Raw genomic sequence first — 24,713 nt, forward strand, 5'->3', positions numbered from 1 at the left:
TCCTATTGTGTAAGAAAAACACCGCTACTGTCCTAGTTTTATTTACAGGAGCAGGCCAGGCCCATGAAAAGGGGGCAGGCTTCCATGGAAGGGGGAGGTCCTTTATGCTGCTGGGGCGGAAACCAGGGCAGGGGACCCCAGACTGGATCCTTTGCTCTGGGTCACATGGGGAGAGGTGAAGGGTACAGGACGCGGCTCCCTGGGCATGAAGATGGTGCCAGTGACACGCAGCAGACGTAACGTGGAGCTCCGGCGTCAGGACAGGGAAAGCGTCACCTTCCCCAGCTTCATGAAGAAGGGCAGGGTTGGCCTGGGCTGAAGGGAGCTGGCTCTGCCCCCACGGAAGCCTTGGCACCGGTTGGGTCCCAAGGGCCTGTGGGCATGTCTCTCTCCTGTTACCCCCTCTAACAGAACAGTCGCTTTGAAACTTTCCAGCCGTGCCAATGGGAATAGAAGCACGGTGTCCACACTTGGGCCTGAGCGTTAATGAGGGAGTGGTATCCCCCTTGCTCTCCCCCAGGGCCTGAGGGTCATTGTGGCAGTGGCAGCTGCAGTGGGGACAGTCGGGGGGAGGGAACAGAAGCAGCAAGGGGTGACTCAGAGCATGGAGGTTTGAACCCTGGCTCCCCTGACTAGCTGTGAGACCTCGAGAATGCTCCCAACTTACAGGCCACACAGCTGTAAAACAGGGGGTAATATTAATGTGCAATTCATAGCACTGTCCTGAGGGCCAAAGGGGATAGACAGCGGCGGGCGAATGCTAACGCAAACACTGATTTTCTGTAAGCCGCGTACAAAGCACGGTTGCAGGGGCCTTACATGTGGGCAGCGACCGCCCCCCACCCCCGAGAAACCCATTCAATAAATCTGAAAGTCATTCTGTAGAATTGCTCTGGTGTCTATCATAGGCCTGTCAGCCTCATCTCCTCGAGACAATCTACCTCGGGGCCGGGGTTGGGCGGATCCCTTTCCTCTCTCGCTCCCTGGATGCATAGCAGGTCCTTGTTTCTCAAGCCCGTGAATGCGGCCCTGGGGGCCTTCTGAGGCCTACATGCGAGCCCCAGCCACCCAAGGCCCGTCTCTGGTTCCACGCTCCCACATTTGCCTTCCTGCCCACCCTGGCCGGGAAGGGCAGCCTGTCCCACACCTTGTCCAGCTCGTCCTCCAGAAGGCAGGGGTCGAGGCCCAGGGATGCGAAACGGTCCTCCTTCACGGCCCGGATGACCTTGTACATCTCTGTGTAGTCCTTGGCCGTCAGGTGCGAGAAGTTGACGTGGGGAGGGATGAGGTCCCGGCTCAGGACGTTGGTGTGGAGGTACCCCAGGATTTTCTCGGCATTCCTGCAGCACAAAGTGGAGAGGGCCAGGTAGAGAGGCAGGGGTGGGCACGGTCCTGGAGGTACCTCCCAGACACCCAGGCAGGACCCCCATGGGCCCGCAGCAGAGACATCTCTGAACTTGAGCCCGGGATCCGGGCTGGGGACAGAGAGAGCTCCACCCCCGGGGGGAGGGGACTCTGCGTCCGTGGCCCGCCCACCCCGCCTGGGTAAGACAGACAGGAGAAGAGAGGCCACCTACTCGACCACACACTTCTCGTTCATGATGTTGGCCTTGAAGCCCAGCACGGCAAACACCACGAGGGTGGCCAGCACCGACGTGAAGAAATTAATGAAGGACACGAGCGCCGCGTCGAAGTGGCAGTTGTTGTCTTGCTTGTTGTAGCTGGAGAAGGCGATGACGCCCCCGAAGCCCAGCCCCAGGGCGAAGAACACCTGGGTGGCCGCCTCCCGCCACACCTGGGGGTCCAGCATCTTGTCCAGCTGTGTGGGGAGGACCAGAGACACACAGATAATGGTTTCCTGCCACACGCCTTTCTGCGTAGCGGAGTGGGGAAGCCGGGGCTGTGTGAACTTGGCCATCCCCCTAGCCCCTCTGAGCGTCAGTAACCCACATGCAGAGCACGGATAACGAGTATCGACTTCAGAGGACGGTTGTGAGGCTTAAGATCAAATAAATGCTATGTGCTTACTCAGTAACTTCTCAATTTTAACTGCCATCTTTGCTTGCCGTGGAGCTATTAGACTGAGGAATAACTTCAGGGCCATTAGGTATGAGGCATGGTGCACAACTCCAGGGAGTGCCATTCACGTAAGTGGTGCCTCCTAGAGTTGTGCAGTGTACAACCTGCACAACAGTACCAGAGCGCTAAGAACACTGATATTTCCCTGATACTTCCGCTTCAAACCATGAGAAAGGATGCCAACTTCTCCCTCCTGCCCACCTGATCTCCCTTTCCCCAGGGGGGAAAAAAAGGACCAATGTTCATTCATACACATCAACATACTCCAGGTCACAGAAGGACCCTATCCCCTCCCACCCACCCAATTTGAAACACAGAACCCAGACACTTCCTGGAGAGGGGAAGCCCCCGCCTGACCCTCCATGTGCTCTCAGACCTGACAGAACCCCGAACCACATCAGCATATACAGGGCAGGGGGCAATTCCCAAAGTGCTTTTCGTATCCATTTTCCTTTTACTGTTTGCTCCTCAAGGCGGGGACCGTGGCTTGGAGCCAGCACAGGGCTGTCGAGCTGGGCGGACCCAGGTCTCAACCTGACTCCCATCTTTAAATAGCTGAGAAGGCTTAGGAAAATGACAGTGCCTGTTTTATGAGGCTCAGTTTTCTCATCTGGAAAATGGGAATAATAATACAGTGTCCCTCCCACAGTGATTGTGACGATCAGATGTGGCAGCAAAAAGTAATGCCTGGCCCGTAAGTAGCAAAATTAATCCTGCCGAAGTGCCTCTGACCTAGTCGGGACAGGGTTTCTTTTTGGTGAGGGGCAGGAATTATTATTCACATTTTGAAAGAGCGACCCGGGGCCCCAGGGTGGAAATTACTTGCTCAGAGTGACGGAGCTGGTTGTTGGGGCAGATCAGTTACTCAAGCACAGATGGTCTGATGTGGCCCACGACACCGTCCCAGCACCGTCTCCTGATGCCTCCACTCCTCAGAGCATTGCTCCCTGGACCTCTGCTGCTGAGGTCGACCCAAGCGACAGACCAGGGGGGCAAGGACATGCTAGAAGAGTTTGCCGTCCCCGCAGGCACCAGCCCTACCTGGTCCTGGCCCGGCCACGCCTCGCTGTGTGTCCGTGGCTCAGTCTTGCCTCGTGCGCACCCTGAGGCATCGGACTTGACGCTACAGTGCAGCCCTGACACCCGGGACAGAGACCTACCCGCCTGCCACCTCAGCAGCTCTCTAGGCATATGCGAGCACCTGGAGTCACTCCACTAGCTGAGAGGGTGCTGGCAAGCTTGGGGGGCTGGGGGAGGCGCTGCAGGCTAAAGAGGAAGAGGAGGACAATGGTGGTAGAGCCTTTAGGGTCAGTAGGCAAATGGAGCCCTGGCCGGCACGTATGTGTGCTCTGGGGGAGATTAAGGTCCCCCACCTTGCACAAAATCAAGTCATCTCTGGTCCACCAAGAAAGCCCAGAACCCAGACTTCAAGGAGCTAACAGCCCCAGGCATCCATGAGAAGGCGACACCCTCCCCACCCCCTCCCGCTCTCTGCACCCTCAGGAGTAACATGGGACCTCCCTGGGACTATGACTATCCACCAACACCGAGCACGCACTGGGGGCCAGGCCCGGTGCTAGGTGACGGGGAGCCATAGAGAGCAAGAGCGGGCAAGGTCCCGGCTCCTGTGGAGTTGACATTCTAATTGGACAGATGGCCATTGTCAAATGACCCCGCCAACAGAGGCTGAGTTGCAAGTAGGAGGCTTCTCCCGTTGGAAGGGATGCTTGAACTGACATCTGAGAGAAAGCAAGGCTAAGAGGGAGGGAAGGGCATTCCGGCAAAGGGAACTGAGTATGCAGAGGCCCCGAGGCGAGGCAGGACAGAGGAGGGTGTGTGAAAGGGAAGGGAAGAAGCCAGGCCGCCTGAAGCAGCAAGGACAAGGAGGGAGAAGTAGAGGTGAGGCTGGGAGGCAGAGGAGTCAGATCAAAGGTCCTGTAGGGATCCTAAGAAAGCACTTCATCTGGGAAAGCGCGAAGGGATGTGGAGGAGGAGGGATGTGACCAAGCCGACTTCAGCCACGGACTGGAGGTGGGGGGACGCTGGAGAGGCAGATGCCAAGGCGACAGCCGCGCTTCTGGCCCTCGGACCTGGCGGGTGGAGATGGAGTCCGAGGAAAGGGGCAGATCTTGATGGGGCTGGAACGGGGCAGATCAAGGCATTCGCTGCAGCGATGCTGAATTAGATGTGTCTGTACACTGTCTAAGAGGAGAGGTCAAGGGCGCGGGCAGACGGGGGGTCTGGAGTCCAGAGAAGAGGCTGAGCTGCAGATACAATCTGTGAGGAGCAGGTGTGCCGGAGGGAGGCATGAGAAGAGGGGAGCCAGGGGCCCAGGCAACATCTCCAAGTTCAATGCAGCAAAGAGGGGCTCCCAAGGGAGGGAGAAGAGGTGCAGCAGCCCAGACGGGAGGAAGGGCAAGAGAGGGCTCTATCCGGAGGTCACAGGAGGCAAGCCGGCCTGGGAGGAGGACGGGCCCGTGCTACCCGGAAAAATCCACTAGGGTGAGCCGGTCCTGGGTGGGCTGGGTGGGAGCTGTTCAGGACGTGACGGGGCCAGAGTCAGGTAGGAGCCAGGAGAGCTGAGGAGCAGAAGGGAAGAAATGAAGGCGAAGTGGATAATCAACTCCTTGGAGAAGCTCGCCTTGGAACAGAAGGCCATGGAACCAATGAAGTGTTGCTTTTTTTACTTGCTGTCTGGTCTTTGTCTTTAAGGCAGCGACACGATGATAGGTAAAAGCGGCTGGAGGGCCGGGCGTCCACAGCGGCGGGGAGCTGTCTCCCATAGGAGACCCTGGAGCTGCTCACTGAGGGACCAGGACAAGAGAACGGGATGGGGCAAGCAGGTGCAGGTGGGTTTGGCTGTTCCGTGCCTGCGAGGGAGTTTGTCTCAGTGGCTCCTGTGTACCCCGTAAAGCAGGAGGCCAAATCATCTGTCAGGGGTGAGGTCGGAACATGCAGACAGCTGGAAGAGGTTTAAAACGGTCACAGTGAAGCATGGGGAATGAGACGTCAGGGAAATGGGGGTAGGGTTAGCCCACATTGTTGGGGGTCCGCTGGGCTCGAAATGGCATCTTTACGAAAGGAGGACAGGACCCCATGTCCTTATCTAAAAGCCCCGAGGCCAACTGGTTGTGGAATTTGGGCTCTTGTTCCTAACTCTATTTTAGAAAGGTAATGTGGTACATATGCCTCATAATTGCATAACACCCCAGCGGGGTCCCGGGCAGCACCCCGTAATCAAACACATTAGTATTTCTGCAGTGGAATATGAATATTCACACCAAGTGAATCCATAAAGACTCAAAATAGCCTCACATCTGTTCAGGTCATTTTGCCGCCAAATGAGTTCCAGGAGGAAGAAAAAACAACTTTCGTTTTTCAGGGCTATTTGGATTTTGGCATCGTGAGTAAGGAAAACAGAGGCCTGTACAGAAATTTGAAGATTATTTTTAAAAGGAGAGCAAAGTAATCATTGTCCCACTGGGAAAGGTTTTCTGTATCTCCCCTCTCCTGGGTGGATTCTTAAATGATCCTCCCAGAAAGTTCTGGAAATGGATGGAGGGATTACTTATACCTAGAAGGCATGAGGGCATTCACGGATGCCCACGAATGCCAGCCATGCCACTTTTAACAATCAGCTGGAACCTGGGCACCTCCCTTGGGCTAGAAATCTAGACCTAAAGGCTGGGCTCTGGGTGGTCTAGTAAATTCCAAGCAGGACGAAGCACAAGATTCTGTAAGCGAGGGTAGAGTGAGATGGACACAGCCCTGGTCATCTCCCATGCATGTGAAAAAATCCTTAATGGTTTTCCACTGTCTGCTGGAAAATCTTTTTCCACTTTGTCCGCATCTCCAAATGCAATGAACTTACTCTCCAAAAGCACTGAGGTTTCGTACCTCTGGCCTTTGCCCAGGCTGTTCCCTCTGCCTGGAATGCCCTTCCTCCTACTCACATTCTGGTGAAACTCCTATTTATCTCAAAACCTGGCACAAATATCAGCTCCTCTGAAGCTTTTCCTGATGCCTCTCGTCCTTGGGCTCTTGCAGCTCTGGTCAACACCTGCGTTACAGGTTTGTATGTCTGCCTTCTTTTCAACACTTTGTGTTTCTGAGGGGTAGAGCCCATCTCCTGTTTGTCTTTGAATGCGGTGTCTGGTACACGGAAGGCAAGGAAAAGAATGGGGGGCAAGAGAGACAGACAAGGCTGTTCCCTCAAGGTGAGCTGAGCGGGAAGGACCAGACTCGCACTGTGAACTTGTCCTGGCCTTTTCGTGCTAGGAAGCAGGCTTCCAGGACATGAAGATCCTTACGGCTTGAAACTTCCACTTTCTAAGCATGGCTATTTTAATGTTGGCTTCCTTTCCTTTTCTCTTGCTTCCCTACCTCCTCCTTCCCCCCCCCTCCTCCATCTCCTCCTCTTCTTCATCTTCTTCTGGTGATTATTTCATTTTTCATCTCTATCAGTCATTAGGAAAGTTTTTACAAAAGGGCCCGGATCGTCTGTGAGACCCAAACCTGTCATTGTCAGGGTTCTCATCACTCCCTAAAGCTAAAAACAAGACATGGGTAAATTCCTAGGCCCAGCCACTGTTCGGGGCCAAGTTTCATAAATGTTGGCAGCCACCCTAGGGAGGCCGTGACGATCCCAGACTGCAACATCGGAGCTCACCCTATAACTTGGGGGACAGACTCTCCAAGAACAGGGTAGGAAGGTCTTACATGTTATGATTTGGAATGGGAATAAAAATTATTTGTATGTTAAGATTGTATTTGCTGTTCTTTCGCCATTCTTTTTTTTTTTTTTTAAGATTTTATTTATTCATTCGACAGACAGAGAGACAGCCAGCGAGAGAGGGAACACAGGCAGGGGGAGTGGGAGAGGAAGAAGCAGGCTCCCAGTGGAGGAGCCTGATGCGGGGCTCGATCCCAGAACGCTGGGATCACACCCTGAGCCGAAGGCAGACACTTAATGACTGAACCACCCAGGCGCCCCTCTTTCCCCATTCTTAAAAATTATGGAACATTTATTATAAAATGTACAAAAGTGGAGAGGCTACTATAACGAACCCCCATGCACCCATCACTCATTTTCAACAGCTACCAACATAGGGCCAATCTGGTCTCCTCTACACCCCCAGTTCCCATCCCTAGATCATTTTGAGAAAAATTGGTGGATCCAAATCTGATATTAATGAGGCCCCAGGAAAGAATCTGACGGCGCCAAAACTTGACCTTTGAGAAGAGTGCCCTGTGTGAGCAGCCCCTGAGCACCCTTCCCGGTGGGGCTTGGAGGGGTTTCATCGCCGACGGAGATGACCAGATGATCTCATCTGGGGGTAAAGTGAGTCAGACACCTTTAGGATTCAATGCTTCTTGTTCCTTGAATTTAAAGGGGCTCTATCAGGACTTCTGAAGTGCTGGTGCCTAATTCCAACAAGGTCCCAGGGGCGCCTGGGTGGTTTAGTTGGTTAAGCGTCTGCCTTCAGCTCAGGTCACGATCTCAGGGTCCTGGGATCAAGTCCTGTATCGGGCTCCCTGCTCAGCAGGGAGTCTGCTTCTCCCTCTGCCCTCTGCTCCTGCTCTCTCACTCTCTCTCAAATAAATAAATAAAATCATTTTAAAAATCAAAAGAAAACAAAGGGGCTCTATCAGGATTTCTGGAGTGCTGGTGCATAATTCTAACACAGTCCTGATCATAGTATCCAAGAGGACGAACCCATGGCCAGACCTCCGGAAGCCCAATGTCCTTGCCAAACATCAGGATGTGACTGCAAGAGGAGAGGTGGGAAGTGGGCTCTCCCCACCACAGACGAGGCTCACACCCTCCTCGGGGGTGGGAGAGATGCCCTGAAACAGCAAGGACTTCCTGCCACCTCTTTGACACAATGGCTGAGTCACTTCCTCACACAGAGAACAAGGTGTTTCACGCGTTTGACTCAGCGGCACGAAGATGCTTTCGGAATCCACAAGCAGCTCCTGAGCTCCCGGCCTGACCCGGTGCACGACCGGAGCACATGCCCTTGCTTCTCGGCCCTGCTGGGCACCTGCCGGGGCACGAGCCATCAGGGCCACGAGACACCAGATGGCACTGGAGCGCCGGGTTCCCACTGCCCAAGAACAGTGTCACCTTCACGAGGGACAGAATAATAATCACTAAGGCCAGGAGCAGCCGTCCGTGCTCTCCTGACAAGGCCGTCAGGGAGCTACCATGGTTCGCCCCATCTTGCAGCTGAGGAAATGGAGTGAGCTCCCCAGGGATCTTGCCCTCGGACCACAGAGTGATGAGCTGGGATCCGAACCAGCCTCTGGCAACAAGGCTGGCCTGCCCTGGTCGTCCTGCCCAGAAGCCCTCCTCTGCTCGTGGGGGCCAAGGAGCTCTGCCACTGCCCTCTGCCCCTGGGTCTTCAGTGCCTCCCAGGACCCCACTTCTCCAAGGGTGAACGCGCACCCTGACCCAGGAGGCCTGGTCGGGCTCACTGGTGAAGACCGCTCCCGCGTCTAGACCCCAGAGGTCAAAGCAAGAGGCAGACGCCAAAGGTACACGCAGCACAGGTTGTGCGGGCCCCACCCCTGAAGACTGTGCGGCTTTCATCTCAACCAGTGACACGGGACTTCAAGCTCAAAGGACACACAAAGGCACAGGAAGGCCTCCTTCCCCCACGCTGTATCCAGACACTCGATTCCTCTTCACTAGACGTGACCATGATATCTGCTGCTTACATGCCCTTCTGGTGATATTTCATGGGTCTATCAGTGACACACGCACCAGCATACATATCTACGACAGTGTGTATTCCTCCCCTTTCTCCCCTACTGTCCACACCGGAGAGGTCCGCCGCCGTGCCCCAGTCTTGACACTTCCTCATCGTGAGGAGTTGGGAACCCACAGAGTTCTGGGGCTCCTGGCAAGCTGCCCTCACGGCCCCTGCCCACTCTCAGCCTCGTTCCCACAGTCTGCCCAAGGGACGCCTGAGCCTGGTCCCTCGGTCCCGGGACCCTGTTTACCTTGGCTGCTGCAAGGAGCCCACGACTCCTGGGTTGTCCTTCATCTGGACTTTATCTCAGGGTGGCTGGGTCTGTCCCCAGCTCTGACTCGAGCTCTGCCCCTCCCTAACTGCCTGCACCCTGCCACCAGGCCCCTCAGAACCGCTGGGAGCTTTCAAGAGCGATTACTACCTGGATACCATGCCCATGACCCTGACTAGCCAGTCTGGGGCTGGAGTCTGGTTAGTCAGGTGCGCCTGCAGCCGAGCCTTCCCCTGCAGCCCTCCCGGGTGAAGGCTGTTCTCGCACACGCCCGTGCTGCCACTGGGCCTGGAGGTGGACGGGGTGCTGCCCGTTCCCCCGGGTCATCACTCCTATTCCATGGTTCCCTCTCTCTGTCCCGCTTTACTGCCATCAGAATTCTCGGTCCCTCTTAACTCCCTTGCCACCTCTCTCCATGGTCGTCCCTTGTCATCGGGACCTTGGACGAGTTATTTAACTTCCCTGTGGGTCGGTTTCCCCACGCGCAAAATGGCAAGGATAACTTCTGCCTCCAGGGTCACGATGAGCTTTAAATGAGCTGATGTACGTAAGGTAAACGTCACAGTGCCCGGCACCCAGTAAGCACCGTCCCCTGCAAAGCACAGGATCGTTCCAAGAACCCCTCGCCGTGGGAAAGACCCAGCTTTCGGAGGCGTGAAAGAGGGGGAACTGTCCAGCTTGGAACCGGAGAACTGTTAGCTTCGCCATGCTGGCTGACTGTGCCGCGCACCCGTGCCTTTGACCGTCAGGGTGCCTCCCCCCCCCCCCGCCCCCACCGTGCTGCACGCATTCCCTGTCCCCTGCACCCCCACCTCACACTCACTCCTCCTTAGGCCCCCACCACCCCTCCACTGTTCCGACTTTCCACCGAAGCCCTCACTTCCTCCTTCCCAGGAACAAACGACACAGGGGGAAGAGAGCTCCCGCAATGAGCCGCTCCTCGCCACCGCTCCTCGCCACCGCTCCTCGGCCGCCAGCATCGGCGCCCACAGGCTGGCTCTCGCCTCCTGTTTCTGTCCGCTCCTCCAGCTGGGCACCGGGTCCCACCTCGCCTGCTCACTCAAAGGCTCTGGTCCCCTCCACCCAATCGCATCGATTTCCCACTCTGTGCTGGATTTTTGAAAAGTGTATGATTTAACGGTTTTTAGGCTATCGCGGAGTTGTGCAGCAATCCCCACAAGCAATTTAGAACGTCTTCAGCAGCCCGAAAAGAAAGTCCATATGCATTAACAGTCACTCCCCATTCCTCCCCCAGCCTCCCCACAAACCCAGCCCGAAGCAACCTCTAGTCTGCTTTCTGTCTCTACTGATTCGCCTGTGCTGGACATTTCACATAAAGGGAATCACACGATACGTGGTCTTTCGTGACTGGCTTCTTTCACTTAGCGTGATGTGTTCAGGGTTCATCCGTGTTGTAGCAGGTGACAGTACGTCATTCCCACTTATGGCCTAATAATCTCCCATCAGATAAAATCCAATTGATTTTTCCATTCATCAGTTCACGGACATTTGAGTGGCTTCTACTTTTTGGCTCTTATGAACAATGCTGCCATGAACATTTGTGTACGAGTTCTCGTTGAACGTGTTTTTGGTTCTCTTGGAAATGCACCTAGGAGTGGAATTGCTGGATCATATGCTAACACCCTTGGTCCTGTGGCCCTCTCCAGTTTCCACCCATTTCCCATTTCTCTGCTCCCCTGTATAGCAAAACTCCTGAAAACCATTGGTCTTTACCACTTGTCTCCAATTCCTCATGTCCCATTTTCCCTTGGACCCCACCACTCTCAGACTTTGTCCCCAGTACTCCACCAAAACAGCTCTTGTCCAGCTCACCAAGGACCCCTCTGCTACCAGGTGCACTGCTCACTTCTCAGTGCTCACCGCCTGACCTCTCAGCAGCTTCGGACATACTGACCCTTCAGTCCTTAAAGCAGTTCCTCCGCTGTGCCTCTGGGATCAACGTATCCACGTCTCTCCCCCCTTCCTCCACCCCCTCTTCCTCCTCTTCCTCCTCTTTCTCCTCCTCCTCCTCCCACATTGGCTGCCCTTCCCCCAACCTCTAAATGCTGAGCCCTGGTGCTCAGTCCTCTTCTCTATGTTCATTCTACAGGTGGCTATCACTAGGCCACAGCTTGAAATTCTCTGATTCCCAAATTTATGTTTCCACCTGACCTGCAGACTCATCTGTCCAACTGTCTACTCAACATCTCCACTTGGTTATCTTTTTTTAAGATTTTATTTATTATTTATTTGACAGAGAGAGAGAGAGGGAGCACAAACACAAGCAGGGGAAGAGGCAGAGGGAGAGGGAGGCTTGATCCCAGGACCTTGGGATCATGACCTGAGCCAAAGGCAGATACTTAATGGACTGAGCCACCCAGGCACCCCCCTACGTAGATATTTATTAGATGTTTTAGACCTGCCACGTCCAAAACACTAGTCTTGAACCTGTTCCTCTCACCATCTGCCCTCGTCTCCATAAATGTCAACTCCATGCTCCTAGGTACTCAGGCAAAAGACCTTGGAGTTATCCTTGACCATTCTCTTTCTCTTGCCCCTCAGGTCCAATCCAACAGCAAATCTTGTTGACCCTACTTCCTAAATGTGTCCTCAATCCAACCACTTCTCATTCCTCCCATTGTCATCACCTGGGCTCAAATCACAGTCACCTCTCACCTGGACAAATTCTAGAAGCTGGATGGAGCCTCCTGGCAGGTCTTCCCGTTCCACCCGTGCTCCCTCAGATTCTCTATGGCAGCCAGAGGGGTCCTTCACAGACAGTAGTCAGATCACGTTGCTCCCCTGCTCAGAACCTCTAATGGCTCCCGTTTCACCCAGAGTAAACACCGAAGTCCTACCTGGCTCACAAGACCCTTGTGATCTGGCTCCCACCACCTCCTTAACCACATGTCCTTACTCTCTCCCCTCCCATTCCAGATTTACTAGTCTCCTTGAAGCGGATGCCAGACACATCCAATCTCAAGGCCTTTTTGTTTACTGCGCCCTACGGAATGGAATGTGCTGCTCCCAGATATCCCCACAGCCTGCTCCCCCACCTCCCACGTCTTTACTCAAATGCCACTTTCTCAGGGAGAAATGAATGCTAGCCGAAGCAACCCCTCTCCCTGGTGTCCCTAAGCCTCCTTTCTCTGTTTTAGTTTTCTCCTTAGCAATACCACCCAACAACTCCTTAATCTTATATTGGCTGTCTCCCTCAAATACAAGATCCAGGAGGGTTGGGAAGTTTGTCTGCTTGGTTCATGGCTGCGTCCCAGGACCCACAACAGAGCCAGGAACATAATAGCATCCAGCGAACCTTTGCTGAATGAAGGGATAAATGAATGATGGGCATTCGGGTTGTTTTCAGTCTTTTGCCACTAAAACATAGGCTGTAATGACCAATACTGTGCGCAGATCATTTTGCTTGTGAGTGAATATATCTGTAGGACAAGTACCTGGGAGTGGAATTGCTGGGCCAAAGCACATGAACAGTTGTAATTTTGATAAACATTTACCAAAAGTTTTGGTGGTGAGAAGTCTACCATAATCAACGACTTTGTGCTGAGCAAGTCACATGGTGAATTCTGGGGCACTCCATGCTGACTTAGGTTTTTCACTGGATGGAAAGAAAGTAATCAGGAGAGAAGTTGCCCGAGGAATCCAAGAACTTAATTAGCCATCAACGTGAGTTACTGTCCCATCAAAGATGTTGTGGGTCATCATGGTATCCTGGCCACATTGCGTTTGTCACACACTCAGTTACGGCTTGAGGGCATGGACTGAAAGGCCAGATCCTATGGCTTGGATTATTTCTGATGTTGGAAGACTTTATAAGGGGACATTCAGCATATCCATAGAGAGCCTATGCTTTTTTCAAGTGGATCCGGAGACGCCCTGGCCAAAAATCTTCATGGACTCTGCCATGGCTGCCAAATGGCATGATCGCTGGAGATTTCATCCACATTGTGGTCAATATAAGTGGAGCAGTGCACAGCTTGGGCAGCTGTGGGCAATGATCTTAGCATTCGATAGCACCGTTCTAGGTCAAGAACTTGAAATGGTTCCAGGGTTCCTCATATCTCACCAATCCTGTGCTTGGAACAGTCACGGCTCTGCAACAGCAGTCTGCCGTGTACGGACGGTCAGACGACTGTTTCTGAGAGTGGATCCGCTCTTTTGTGGATGGCTTGGATTGCTTTGTATGTAGGAGCCTCACCCATCCATCATCACTCACTTTACCTGCAGCACAGGCTGTGAAGGGGATCCTTACTGGGAGAGTCTGGCCTTTGAGGCCCTTAGGCCTCCCCTTCCCTGTGCAGAACATCCATCCAAGGTCAAGGCCAGGAGCTTCCCCATAGAGCTGCTCAGTGAGCAAGATCTCCAGACGAGCCCACAAGCTCTATCCAGACTGAAAGTCACAAGAGCTAGATGGGCCAAGGGCCACACCTGCTGGGGCTTGGTAACCTGGCTCCTCCAGGGCCTTCTGGGTTCAGTTTCTTTAAACTTCACCTCAGGGAGGCTTTGGCCCCCACAGATGCTAAAGTGGAATCACACCATTTCCTAAACATCCAGGAAAAGGTTTTGGAAAGGAGTGTCCTCTATTGTTCCAAATGCACGTCCGCCATCTTGCATCCAGCTGATTGGCAAAAATGGAAGTCTGAGAAACGTGGAGCCGCCGAGGCTCTCCTGTACAGCTGGTGGGGGTGGTGACCGCGGCCGCCATTTTGAAGAGCAATTTGGCCACCATCTAGCAAAACGGAAAGTATGCATACCCTTCGAGATAGCAATTCCACTCCTAAAGACAGACACCCTTGGGAAAACTGTGCACGTGAAGACCTGTGTAATAATGTCTCCTGTAGCATTACGAGCCACGGCGAGAGCTGGAAACAACGTTCACGATCCTCACGTAGAGAAAGAACAAACGCAGTTTAGTGCCAGCGGGGACGACGATACAGCAGGGAAGATGGATGTATTAGAGCTGCAAACAGCACTATACATAGATCTCAGGCAACAGCGTCGAGCAAAAATAAAAGCTAAAACAAATCACAGGAAGTTGCGTATAATACGGTGCCACTTACGTAAAGTTTGCGAGTACCAAGTACGCACAAATGCGATCCGCTGTGGACGCATACGCATACGTGTATTACGAGTTTTAAGAAATGCATTAAGAGGATACATCCCAAATTCAGGACAGTGCTTATCTTTGGGGGAGGGAAGCCATGGGATCAGGGCAGACTCTAAGGGTACTTTTATGTCCTCTGTAATATTTTATGACCTCTCTGATGTTTATTATATTATGATGTATGTGTTTACATGCCTGAGATATTGCATGATTAAACAGATGTTTTAGGGTGTTGGCATCAAATGGGGGGCGGTACTGTGTGCGCTGGGACCAGAAGCCAATCTCGTGAATCCATCCCATGCTGGGCTCCCTCCACATGGACGCCACGAAGGGGCCCACCCCTCTGGAGAGCCGGGTGAATCTCCCCATTTATGAGCATCTCCAGAGTATATCGTTTCCTCACAAAGTCCAGTAAAATATAACTGAAAGACTCAAGCGAAAACGTTAGACTGAACATTCTAGAAATACAGTTGAAGTCATTCACAAAAACCACTGGCTTTCTTCTCATGGCCGTTTCCTCCCAAAACGTACCAGGTTTGCACTTTTTCTCCTTTGTCAGACACCACATGTTCACAGCACCCTCATGTCAGGCATGTGGCTCGGGAGGCACACTCGTGGCTCAGGAGATCCACTAAGCGCTTCCTGAAGGGGCCTCCATGGCGGTAAGCCTCAGATGTCATATCTAAGAACGTCGGGGGCCAGTGTATTTCCTGTCTGATGAATATGAGTGGTGTGTGTCTTACCACTGATCTGGAGTCTTCTCCCTGTGTCATCTGTATGAGCTTCCTGTGTGAGCACTGGTGTGGGTGAGCACGCATGTGACACGGCCTTGTTGAGGGCCGAGGTTGAGGGCCTCAAGATGGTGGCGTTCTGACCCATGTCCGCAGCCTGGAGTCTCACCGATGAGCTGGCTGCTTGCTGATCGGCCGGCACTTGGAGGTGGGCCTCTCCAGTCTCCCCAGCTGGGGTTACTCATGTGCGTTGCTTGGGACACCTTGAAGGGCATCCCAATCTGCATTCGAAATCCCCTTATTCCTCAGGGGACCAGCTCATGCCAACTGTGGCCAGGGGGGAACAGGGAGGCCAGGCCACGTGGTGGCAAAGACCGCCATCAAGAAACCTGCGTGTACACACATCAGATGCCTGTGGCCCTGCGACAGCCCTGTGCAATGTGCACAGTGGTCCCCCACTGGGCTATGGGGGGGGATGAAATGAGAGAAGGTGTGGTTGGATTTGGTGAGGGTAAAATCACGCCCCGCGTGGTTTATGATCCTGAACAAAACTGTAATGCTGTTCCCCTGATGTGGGTACAAGCGGGGATTCCCGGCAGGGAGCTACCTTTTCTTAGGCATCTTCTTGGTTCCCGCTGTCACAGATCTGTTGAAACCACCAGTGCTCCTGGCCCCCGTGCCCCAGCCAAACCTGCCTCCCACCATGGCCTCAAGCGTGCCCAATGCTTCTCCACACTTGCTCCTGCGGTTCCTTTGACTGCGATGTTCGACGGCCATTCATGGAAACAGGATCTGCTCCCGGGTCATCCCCTCCCTGAAGTTTCTCCTGATTTCACCCAAATTGATGTGCTGTCTCTCTCATTGGAACCTTGAGGCCAGGTGCATGCCCCTGCCCCAGTGCATGCCTCCAGGGGCCCGTGACGACTGCCTGACACATGACAGGTCTTCGATGAGTGCTAAACTGCGGGATGCTGGCCGGGCCCAGCGGAGCTGTCGGTGTCCCCCCCAGACCCTTACCTTGGGGGTGAACATGTGTAGGATGCCATCGACGGCCCCTCGTAGCAGCAACCCCCGGACCAGGAAGCAGGCGAGCACCACGTAGGGGAAGAGGGAGCTGAAATACATCACCTACAGAGAGGACAGGGACTCACCATGGGGCAGAGTGCCTCCTGTGGCTGGCACCCCTCTCCCCCCTCACAGCTGGGGCATCCCCCTCCCCGCTCACAGCTGGAGCACACGAACCTCCTCTGATGGCAGCAGAAAGAAGCCCTGGGACCCCCGGGCACAGGGCCAAACCCACCGCACGCCTGGCATTGAGCCGAGGCAGAAGCGGGAGCGCAGACAAGCTGGAGTCAGCATGGCTGTGCCTCGGGCTAGCTTCCCCCTTTCAAGAGCGGGCAGGCCTGGGCCTGCAGCCTCCCCGCCCCCAAGGGCCGCCAAGGGGGTGAGGAAGCCTCTCCTCTCCTTCCCTCACTTTTTCATGTCTCATGCCTGCTTTCCCATCCCTGACTCCAGTGGCCCCCCTCGGGCTCTCCCCTGTCCTTAAAGCTCCTTTGACAGGAGGCATCCGGGAGGGGACAAGACATGACTCCCAAGCCAAAACATCAGAAAAGGTCCTGCCTCTTGTGATTATACATTGCGCGTTGTTTTCTAGCATGTGCATTTCTTGCACATTTCTGTATCCCCCTGGGCCTGGCAGAGAGCCACACAGGAAGGAGACTTTCACGGAATGTTTGCTGCACCGAAACAAATCGAGGGCCGCTTGGGCGGGATGGTGTTGAAGGTGTAAGAGCGATGTGTCCAAAGCAGGAGCACCTGAGCTCTGATCCTGGCTCTACCATTTACCTACCGTGTGACCTTGACCTATTCACTTAACCTCCTTGTGCCTCCATTTGCACATCTATAAAATGGGTGTAAGGCTTCCTAACTCCTAAGGTTGTTGTGGACCAAAAGCGTTCGTACGTGTGGCAGTGCCTGATAAGTGCCCTCAAGTGTCAGCTACTATTTTGGCCTGCGGAGAAGGAAGAGGTGGTGGCCGAGAACACTCTACCTTCCCAATGCTTAGCCTACTCAAGGAGTCCGTTATAGAACACAGCCGAGTCTCCTGTTCCAGCTCTGGGACCCGCTGTGTGGCTGTGTGATCTCAGGGGAGGGGCTTTCCCCGCTCCGGGCCTCAGTTTCCTCATCTGTAGAATGAGGGTCTCTCATATCCTTTCCAGCCCTGGCAGTCCATGAATACTGGTACATGACAAAGAAGAAAGGGCCCCTGCTTGAAGGGGGTGTGTGGGTTTGGCTGGGCTGTGCCCTGAGAAAGCAGTGAAGAGCCCACCCCAGAGGCCCCAAGACCCCTTCACTCACAGCACCTGCCTGCTCAAGGCGCCCTTTAGTTTACCCATGGTGAGCTGCGATTTCCACCAAAAAGCTCTCAGAGCAGGCTCTTCTAGGGCTTTTGCTTGGGATCCTAAGGGGCTAGGACCTAGACGAATGTCCCTGGGTCCATTCTCCTAGCTTTCTTTCTCTTTAAAGTCTGCCGAGCAGGCCTGAGGTATCTGAGCACAGAGGTGGCTGGGGGGGTCAAAGCACTGATTTTCCATAAGCCCCTGCCTAGCCACTCCTGGTGGGCCGTTCCCAGGGAACAGTGACGCAGCTGTGATACTCCCATCACCCCCACGGGGGGCCTGTGTCATCCTGAGCCATCCAGAGGCCAAGCCCACTCAATAGACCCTGCGTGCCGTGACCCAGGGTCCTCGGCCCCCCTGCCCGCCATGCTCCACTGTGGCCCCTGGTGGGACTCCCTTGCTGACTCACCTTCCCCGAGGACTGGATGCCCTTGACGACAGCCATACCCACGATGCTCCAGGCCACCAGCAGGCACAGGGTCATCTTCCAGTTGAGGCCGCCGCTCTCGGAGATGGAGTTGGATATGTCCAAGGCCTCTCGGTACCAGAAGTAGGTGGTGGCTGAGCTCTTCTCACACTCTGCCTCCACCACTGGAACGGCAGCCACGGCCACGGGGCCTCAGGCAGGGTTGTGGGGCTTCCCCCTCTGCCTGCTCCACCTCCCCTCCCCCCCCACCCCCCCCCCGACCCCCACCCCGGGCAGCTGCGGGTAGCAGGGAGGGGCTGGGCTCCTTCTGGGCTAGCTGAGATCTGGCAGACCCTGAGGACTCCAGACGGGGCTCCAGATGGGGCCCGGGAGGCTTCGGGACACACGGATCTGGATGAATTCCCACACGTGCCACCCCCTGCCTGCCTCCGTCCGTGGAGGGTAGCAAGGATTAGGCGGAACTGGCCTCCAGTTCCTTGGGAGAGGTCCCGAGCTAGAATCCAGACATGCGGTTTCTCATCCCAGATCCTGGTGCACACATAAGAAAGTCACTTCTGGACCTCAGCTTACCCCTCTGTGAGGTGGGATAAATCATCCAGCCTTTTACAAGACTGGCATGCAAATGAAGGCTGTTGCCAGAGGATGGTATTCGAGTAACACGGGGTCGTGGATAACAACTCAACAAAAGCTATGCTTTCCAGAGTTTTTCCCTACACTCATTTCATTCAATCCCCCTAAGAACTCCATGGAACAGGTTGGCAAGGGCCACCAGAACAGGAAATGAGGATCAGAGAGGGTAGGGGTCTTATTCAGGGTGACACAAATCCCAAATTTATGCCTAAGCCTCTGAGGCTCCTTCAGCCCTTTCCTGGGACGGGCTGGCTGGGGTCGCCAGGGGGTCCTACTCAGGAGGTCCCGTACTTGCCTGCCACAGTCCCATTCCTGGTGACAGGACACTCGCTCCAGGGCAGCGGGTACTGGAAGGACTTGAAGAAGTAGAAGATGCTCCATCCGATAATCACGTTATAATACAGCCCAACAAAGAGGCAGACCTGGGGACAAGGGTCCACGGTGGGGGGAGGGGCCTGAAGGCCGCACCTCCACCCCACCCCCACCCCTGTCCAAGGCCCAAGGCCCAGGCTCCGGCTGACCACACACGACACTGCGCAGTCCTGCAGGAGGAGGAGGAGGAGGAGGAGGACGGAGGAGGCATGGGCTCTGAGGGCTCCTCCTAATCCCCCGCTCATCTGGTATTCAGGGAATCCACAAAGGAATGTTCCAGATATGAAAGATCTCTCCTTTAAGCAATGAACTCTTAAAATGTTAATCCTTTCCAGTTTGAAATTCCTCTAAGATGCTTCAAGCATTTCCCCATCATTTCCTGATGACTCCGGATGACAGTTCCAGAGCTGCCCTCCGGGACCGTGGAGGCCGGCACAGCTTTCGCCTGGGCAGATGACAGCCCCGGACTGCCGTGCTCCTGAGGTGCCGCGGACCCTCCTGACTGGTGTCTTATGTCCTCCCTCCTCTCAGGACCCCGCCCTCTCTTTGGTACCGGCAGCAGCCTGCGCCCAGAAAGATGCCACTTCTCGTGTCTGAGAACCACAATCACTAGCCTTGGTAGAATTCTATTTGAGATAGGAATGCGTAGATTCGGACGGAGGGTTCGAGAGGTTTCTCAGAAAGCAATGCTTTTCCACAGAGGGATCTGCTGCACGCGCTCTGGATGCCCAGAGGCCCCTTCCACCTCCAGGGGCCCAGCTCTGTTAGGCTGATCAGTGTGAGAGCTGAGGGCCCCTTGCTGCCTCAATGTCACCCGAGCCCTGGTGTGCAGGAGCAGACACTCCTGTGGCACCTCGATGGGAACATAGATGGAGAGAGACCTCCACTTCCTTCACTTGGCCACTGTCAGGCCGAGCGGAGACCCACTCACACTCATGGGTATACACATGGCCAGCCCCAGCTGCGGATGCTGTATTTGGCCATGTCAACCAGGGCAGAGCTAAAGCGCAGCAGGACTGGGGGGAGCTACATAGACCCTTCCCCAGTCTCTGCCCGAGGCAGGTTTGGGCTGGTCCCTTCCAGTCTGAGACCTTCTCCAACTCTGTTCCCGTGCCTAGCAAACTGGCAATGCGATGTCATGTCTCAGGGCGGCCTTTTCTGGGCTACACACCCACCCAATTCAAATACTCTTCCATCAAGGAAAGAGGAAGGGCGTCCCTCACGCAGGGCTGATGGGCTGGTAAGCACACAGAGGTATCCGGGATGGTCCACGTGTGTGCAGAGAACTCGGGCTGAGATGTCCCAGCCTTTCCTCCTTGATAACAACTCCAACTGTTATATCCTGCCTCAGGCAGCACAGTTCACTTTCAGTGTGGGAAATGCGTGGCCCTGAGATGCCAGCTGGAAGCGACTCTCATGCAGAGGGTCTCCCTCCCTGCCCTTGACCCGGCCCAAGGCTCTGGTCTGCAAGCCCCATCCCCAGGAGCGGCCCCTCGGCCGGCTGGTTCCCGCGCCCAGCGCCGGCCCCGGACTCACGATGCAGCTGGAGAAGCCGATGCCCCCCAGGCGGGGACACACGTAGTGCCACACGCCGATGCTGCCACGGCGGATCCTCTGGCCCACGGCTAGCTCCAAGAAGAAGAGTGGGATCCCGATGATGACCAGCAGCACGAGGTAGGGCACCAGGTAGGCACCTGGGGACGAGGGAGGAGTGTCAGAGCGTGTCTGGAGCACGGCCCCAGGGTGAGGGAGGACAGCCACGTCCTACAGTCTGGCCCACACCTCTGACCATCCTCAGACTGCTCCCAGGCCCTGGGCTCCTCCAGGAGTGGTCTGGCTGCTCTGTGTGACCCACCACACACTGGCCACCCAGAACCCCCTTCTTCCCCTTCACTCCCCTGATCTGAAACGCGGAGGGAGGGCTGCTCGCAAGGTTAGATTCAGAGACAGACAGATGCTGTGCTGTCTCTCACGTCAAGTCCCGCACAGACCCGTTCGCCACACATACCGTGTGGACACCTGTTCACTCCCCATCCTGCCCCCAGAGAAGCAGCCCCGGATGGAGTGGGCCCTGCTCACTTGCCCCCCGGAAGGCACAGACCCCAAGCACGACCTTCCCCGCATCTGTGACAGATGCTGACGCCGCAGACCGGGCAGCTCCGGGGAAGCAGAGCTTGGAAACTCTCCAGGGAGAGACGGTCTGACCGGCACCACCATTAATCTACAGCTAATTGGGAGGAACGAGAGAGAGAAATTAGCAGTTCAGAAAAGCATAGCCGGGAGGATCATAATGGATAGACAGAATGGATCTTGATAAAGATTCCAGATGATAAATTAAACTCGCTGTCCCTGGCCTCACTGCAGACACAATCTCAATTCCAAGTGACAGGGCGTTTAGCAGGAGAATTAAAATCGTGTCTGGACACAGTCGAGTGATCTCTGCTGAGAGCTGTGCCAGCAACCTAGTCCTGTTAGCAAAGCCGCCAGACAGCCCCAGCCACCAGGGCCCCGGTGGTCACCCAGCACCCCAGACCAAGCCTTGCTGGCTGGGAGTATCCAGAAGACCCCCAGCCATACACGGCTCTGCCCCCCAAAACACGACATTCTACATGTATCCAATCTTCGAAAGAAACCTGGGGGATCAGGCATTTCCTGGGCACAGGACCTGGCCATTGGCAACAGTTAGGGATTTATCACAGGTCTACCCTGCGCCAGGCATGTGCAGTGGGGGGAACTGGGGGCAAAAGAAAGCACAGCCGCTATCCCAGGATAGCTCACAATCTGGAAGGCGGGACCCGCAGGTTCACGTGAGCAAGGTCAGCACATGTACACACACACACACACACACACGCCCACGCACACAGTCACAGAGAGCCGAGGGAGGGGTCAGGGTCCAACAGAACCAACCAGGAAAGGCTTCCAGGGGCGGTAGCCCACCCAGCCTTATACGACAGCATCTAATTCATTAAACACACACCTACACACGGCCACACGTACACATAAGTTCAACTTGGCCCTAACAAGCAGCACCATCCTGGCACTAAAAGGAGGGGAGGCCTGAAGGACTCCTGGTTCTGTCTCTTGGTCTTGGGTTCTGGGAAACGAAAGAGGAGACACGTGACGTGCAGAAAAGCAAAGGGACATGGCCTCACTGGTTTCGTATTTTAGCCATATCCCCTTGGGTGGGGCAAAACGTGCAGGGAGGTGGGTTTCGGGGTGTCCGAAGGGTAGGCTGGCATCTTCTGGGAAGGCTTCTCTCCTCTCCCCAAAGAACCAGGGAGAACCTCCACAGATGTCCTGTCCTCAGCAAAGGCTGGCCACGGGCAAGCCGCCACCTGCCACTGGGGCTGGTGGCCTGAGTCGGGCCCAGGGCACAGACTTGGCTGCCGCTCTCCTCACCACGCCACAGCCCCGCCATGTACAGCTCTCAGGGGCTGGGGTCCGGGTGGGGATTTTTGGCTAGGCAGAGGGACGTTTTCTTATCAACCCTTGTTGAAATCATTTGGAAATGCACCCTCTCCCGCCTTCAAAAATACAATTTGGAGACACAACTGGATCCCCTTTGATATTTCAGTGACTTGCGGGAACTTTGGGTCCTCCCTCTGAACAGCTGGGAGCACTGTTCAGGGTGTCAGGCTCTAGGAAGCTGGACTGTGGCATCTCTGAGGCCTGCTGGGTCTCTACAGTCTCCATCTCGGTCTATACTCTGGGTCTTGCTTCTAGCAAACCCTGAGGTCATTTCTGGGATTTGAAAGACCACCTGGGTCTCAGCCTGACCCGGACCTCCTGGGCCTGAATCCTGGCTCTGCCACTTACTAGCTGTGTGACTTTGGGCCAATTCCTTGACCTCTCTGTGCCACTTTTGGTCATCACTATGAAGAGGATTCATTCGGCAGAACCACACGAAACCGCTGATACATGGCCATCTTTGACTCGGAAAAACACTAATTTCACAGGCTTCGATGTTACCCCTCGCACGGGGCTGCTGTGAGGATGACACGAGTTATTTCGCCCCAGTTGGCACTTGATGAACATTTGCCTCTTTTTCATAAAAATCAGTAGGAAAACAAAAAACAAAAAATAAGTGGACTAAGAGAACGCAGATTAAAGAAACCGTCAGCCTCGAGTGGACCTAAGCGGTGTTCCAGAACACCCACCCGAATTTAAGCCAAGTTTGACCGGCTCCCCCACGGCTCAAAACCACAGAGCGGCCTCTCTCCAACCAGTGTTCTCCTTCCTGTATCTGAAATAGGATCATTTGCCTCCTTCCAAAAATCACTGGGATGACTTACCGTAATACCCATAGAATACAGGAGAGTTCAAGACAGAGACAAAAAGGGATTCTAGGAATCAGAGAGGATGGAAGAAGGAACGAGGAATGGAGAGCTCAGAATCCTGAGCGCTAACAATGCTTGTCTTCTGGGGGTTGTCCGCGGTGCCCGGCACTAGGCCGATGCGCTGGTGGCACCATGAACAGGAAAGCTTTGGCTTCTGCCCCAGGGAGGGGGGGTGTTGGGGAGAGGGACTCTGATTCAGCTCCCAGAGCCCAGGCAGAGCTGGCCATCTAAGCCCCAAAGGACAAGGTTAGAGGTTCCTGGCTGGAGTCCCCAGAGGCGACGTGTCCTCTGAATTCACCAAGGATGTCTCTTGTCAGCATCTCTCAGCACATAAGAAAAGCACACACTTAGATTTGAATCTTTGCTTTGGGCTGGTCTTGTATCAACTCAGTGACCTGAGTTTGGCCATGCCACCCAGACCAAAAGCTCTAACTGGCGGTTATTGATTGATTGATTGATTGATTGATTGGGGCAGGGGGCAGGGAAGACCCTTCAAAGCCTGGAGAGCATATGGTAAATAGACCATGCTCTACTGGAAAGATAAAAATCTTCTGGACTCAGTTACACTGGCTTGAGGGGCCATTCTCACTGCGTGCCCTTCAACAGAATTTGGAAAGGAGGGGAAACCTCCAGCCAGACTTGGCCTCTGGGCCAGAGAGAGTGTGTTCTGGAGAGGAGGGAGTATCCCTGAATGGGGCTGCATCTCTGGGAGAGGCTCTGTGGCCAGAGTCCCACGGAGCAGAGACAGAATGAGTCAGGTTAAAATGCCTACAAAGCTGTGGCCACCCATCAGGCTAGAATGTGGCAGTCCCAGGCCACGGGGACTAAAAGGCACAAGGGCTCTCTGCTTGTTCATGTCACTTTCCCAGGACCAGGTGTCCCAGCTTGTAAATATCATTGTCTTCAGCTGGCTAAGTTTTTCTCTTTATTTTCTGTTCGTTTTCCCCTGGTTTCAAAACAAATTACCTTTGGAACATTCCAGCCTGCCTCAGAGGGGCAGGGGGATAAGGCCCAGGGGCTGCTACCTGGGCTTGATACCAGGGGCAAGATCCTCTAGGTGGATTAAAACACAGGGGGTAGTGTAAGGCTCCCTCCTATCTGGGAGGCAGCAGCAGGCGTACTCAGACGCCAGGGGCAAGCTGTCCAGGTTAGAATCCTTACTTTATCACTAGCTGTGTGACCTTGAGCAAGTCATCTAACCTCTCTGTGCCTCGCTTTTGCAGTCTCTACCATGAGGATAATAACTCCTTCCTCACACAGGACGTAGGGGGAATCAATGGTTGAAGTGTACAAAATTGGTGTTTTGGTTGTTCCAAGACACTCAAATATCAGCAGTTTCATGCATTTCAGCCTAATATCCCGTAAGCGTTAAACAGTGCCTGGCACCTGGCAAGCATTTAATTAGAATGGCCAGCCGCTGTTCTTTACTATGCATCGATGTTATGCATTCTACGCTGTTAAGCATTCTACACGTAAAGCTCATTTAATCCTCCCCACTCTGCCACGAGGCAGGATCTACTCTTATTCCCATTTTACAGACGAGGAGCAGAGAGATGCAGAGAGATCGAGCAACTTGCACGCGGTGTGGCA

At 54.6% G+C, this 24,713-nt stretch overlaps 1 protein-coding gene across 1 annotated transcript in view; it reads right to left on the bottom strand.

The window, feature by feature from the left end:
* Positions 1-24,713, bottom strand: part of SLC6A17 (solute carrier family 6 member 17) — a 31,352-nt gene that overhangs the window by 6,049 nt on the left and 590 nt on the right. The window contains exons 2-7 of the mRNA XM_026484603.4: positions 20,323-20,480; positions 18,710-18,836; positions 17,767-17,948; positions 15,976-16,086; positions 1,578-1,819; positions 1,148-1,340 (exon numbers count right to left, since the gene is read on the bottom strand). Coding sequence (XP_026340388.1) covers positions 1,148-1,340; positions 1,578-1,819; positions 15,976-16,086; positions 17,767-17,948; positions 18,710-18,836; positions 20,323-20,480 — 1,013 coding nt within the window. The remainder of the gene's footprint in view (positions 1-1,147; positions 1,341-1,577; positions 1,820-15,975; positions 16,087-17,766; positions 17,949-18,709; positions 18,837-20,322; positions 20,481-24,713) is intronic.

This window comes from Ursus arctos, unplaced genomic scaffold (assembly GCF_023065955.2).
Source record: "Ursus arctos isolate Adak ecotype North America unplaced genomic scaffold, UrsArc2.0 scaffold_12, whole genome shotgun sequence".
NCBI classification, from domain to species: domain Eukaryota; kingdom Metazoa; phylum Chordata; class Mammalia; order Carnivora; family Ursidae; genus Ursus; species Ursus arctos.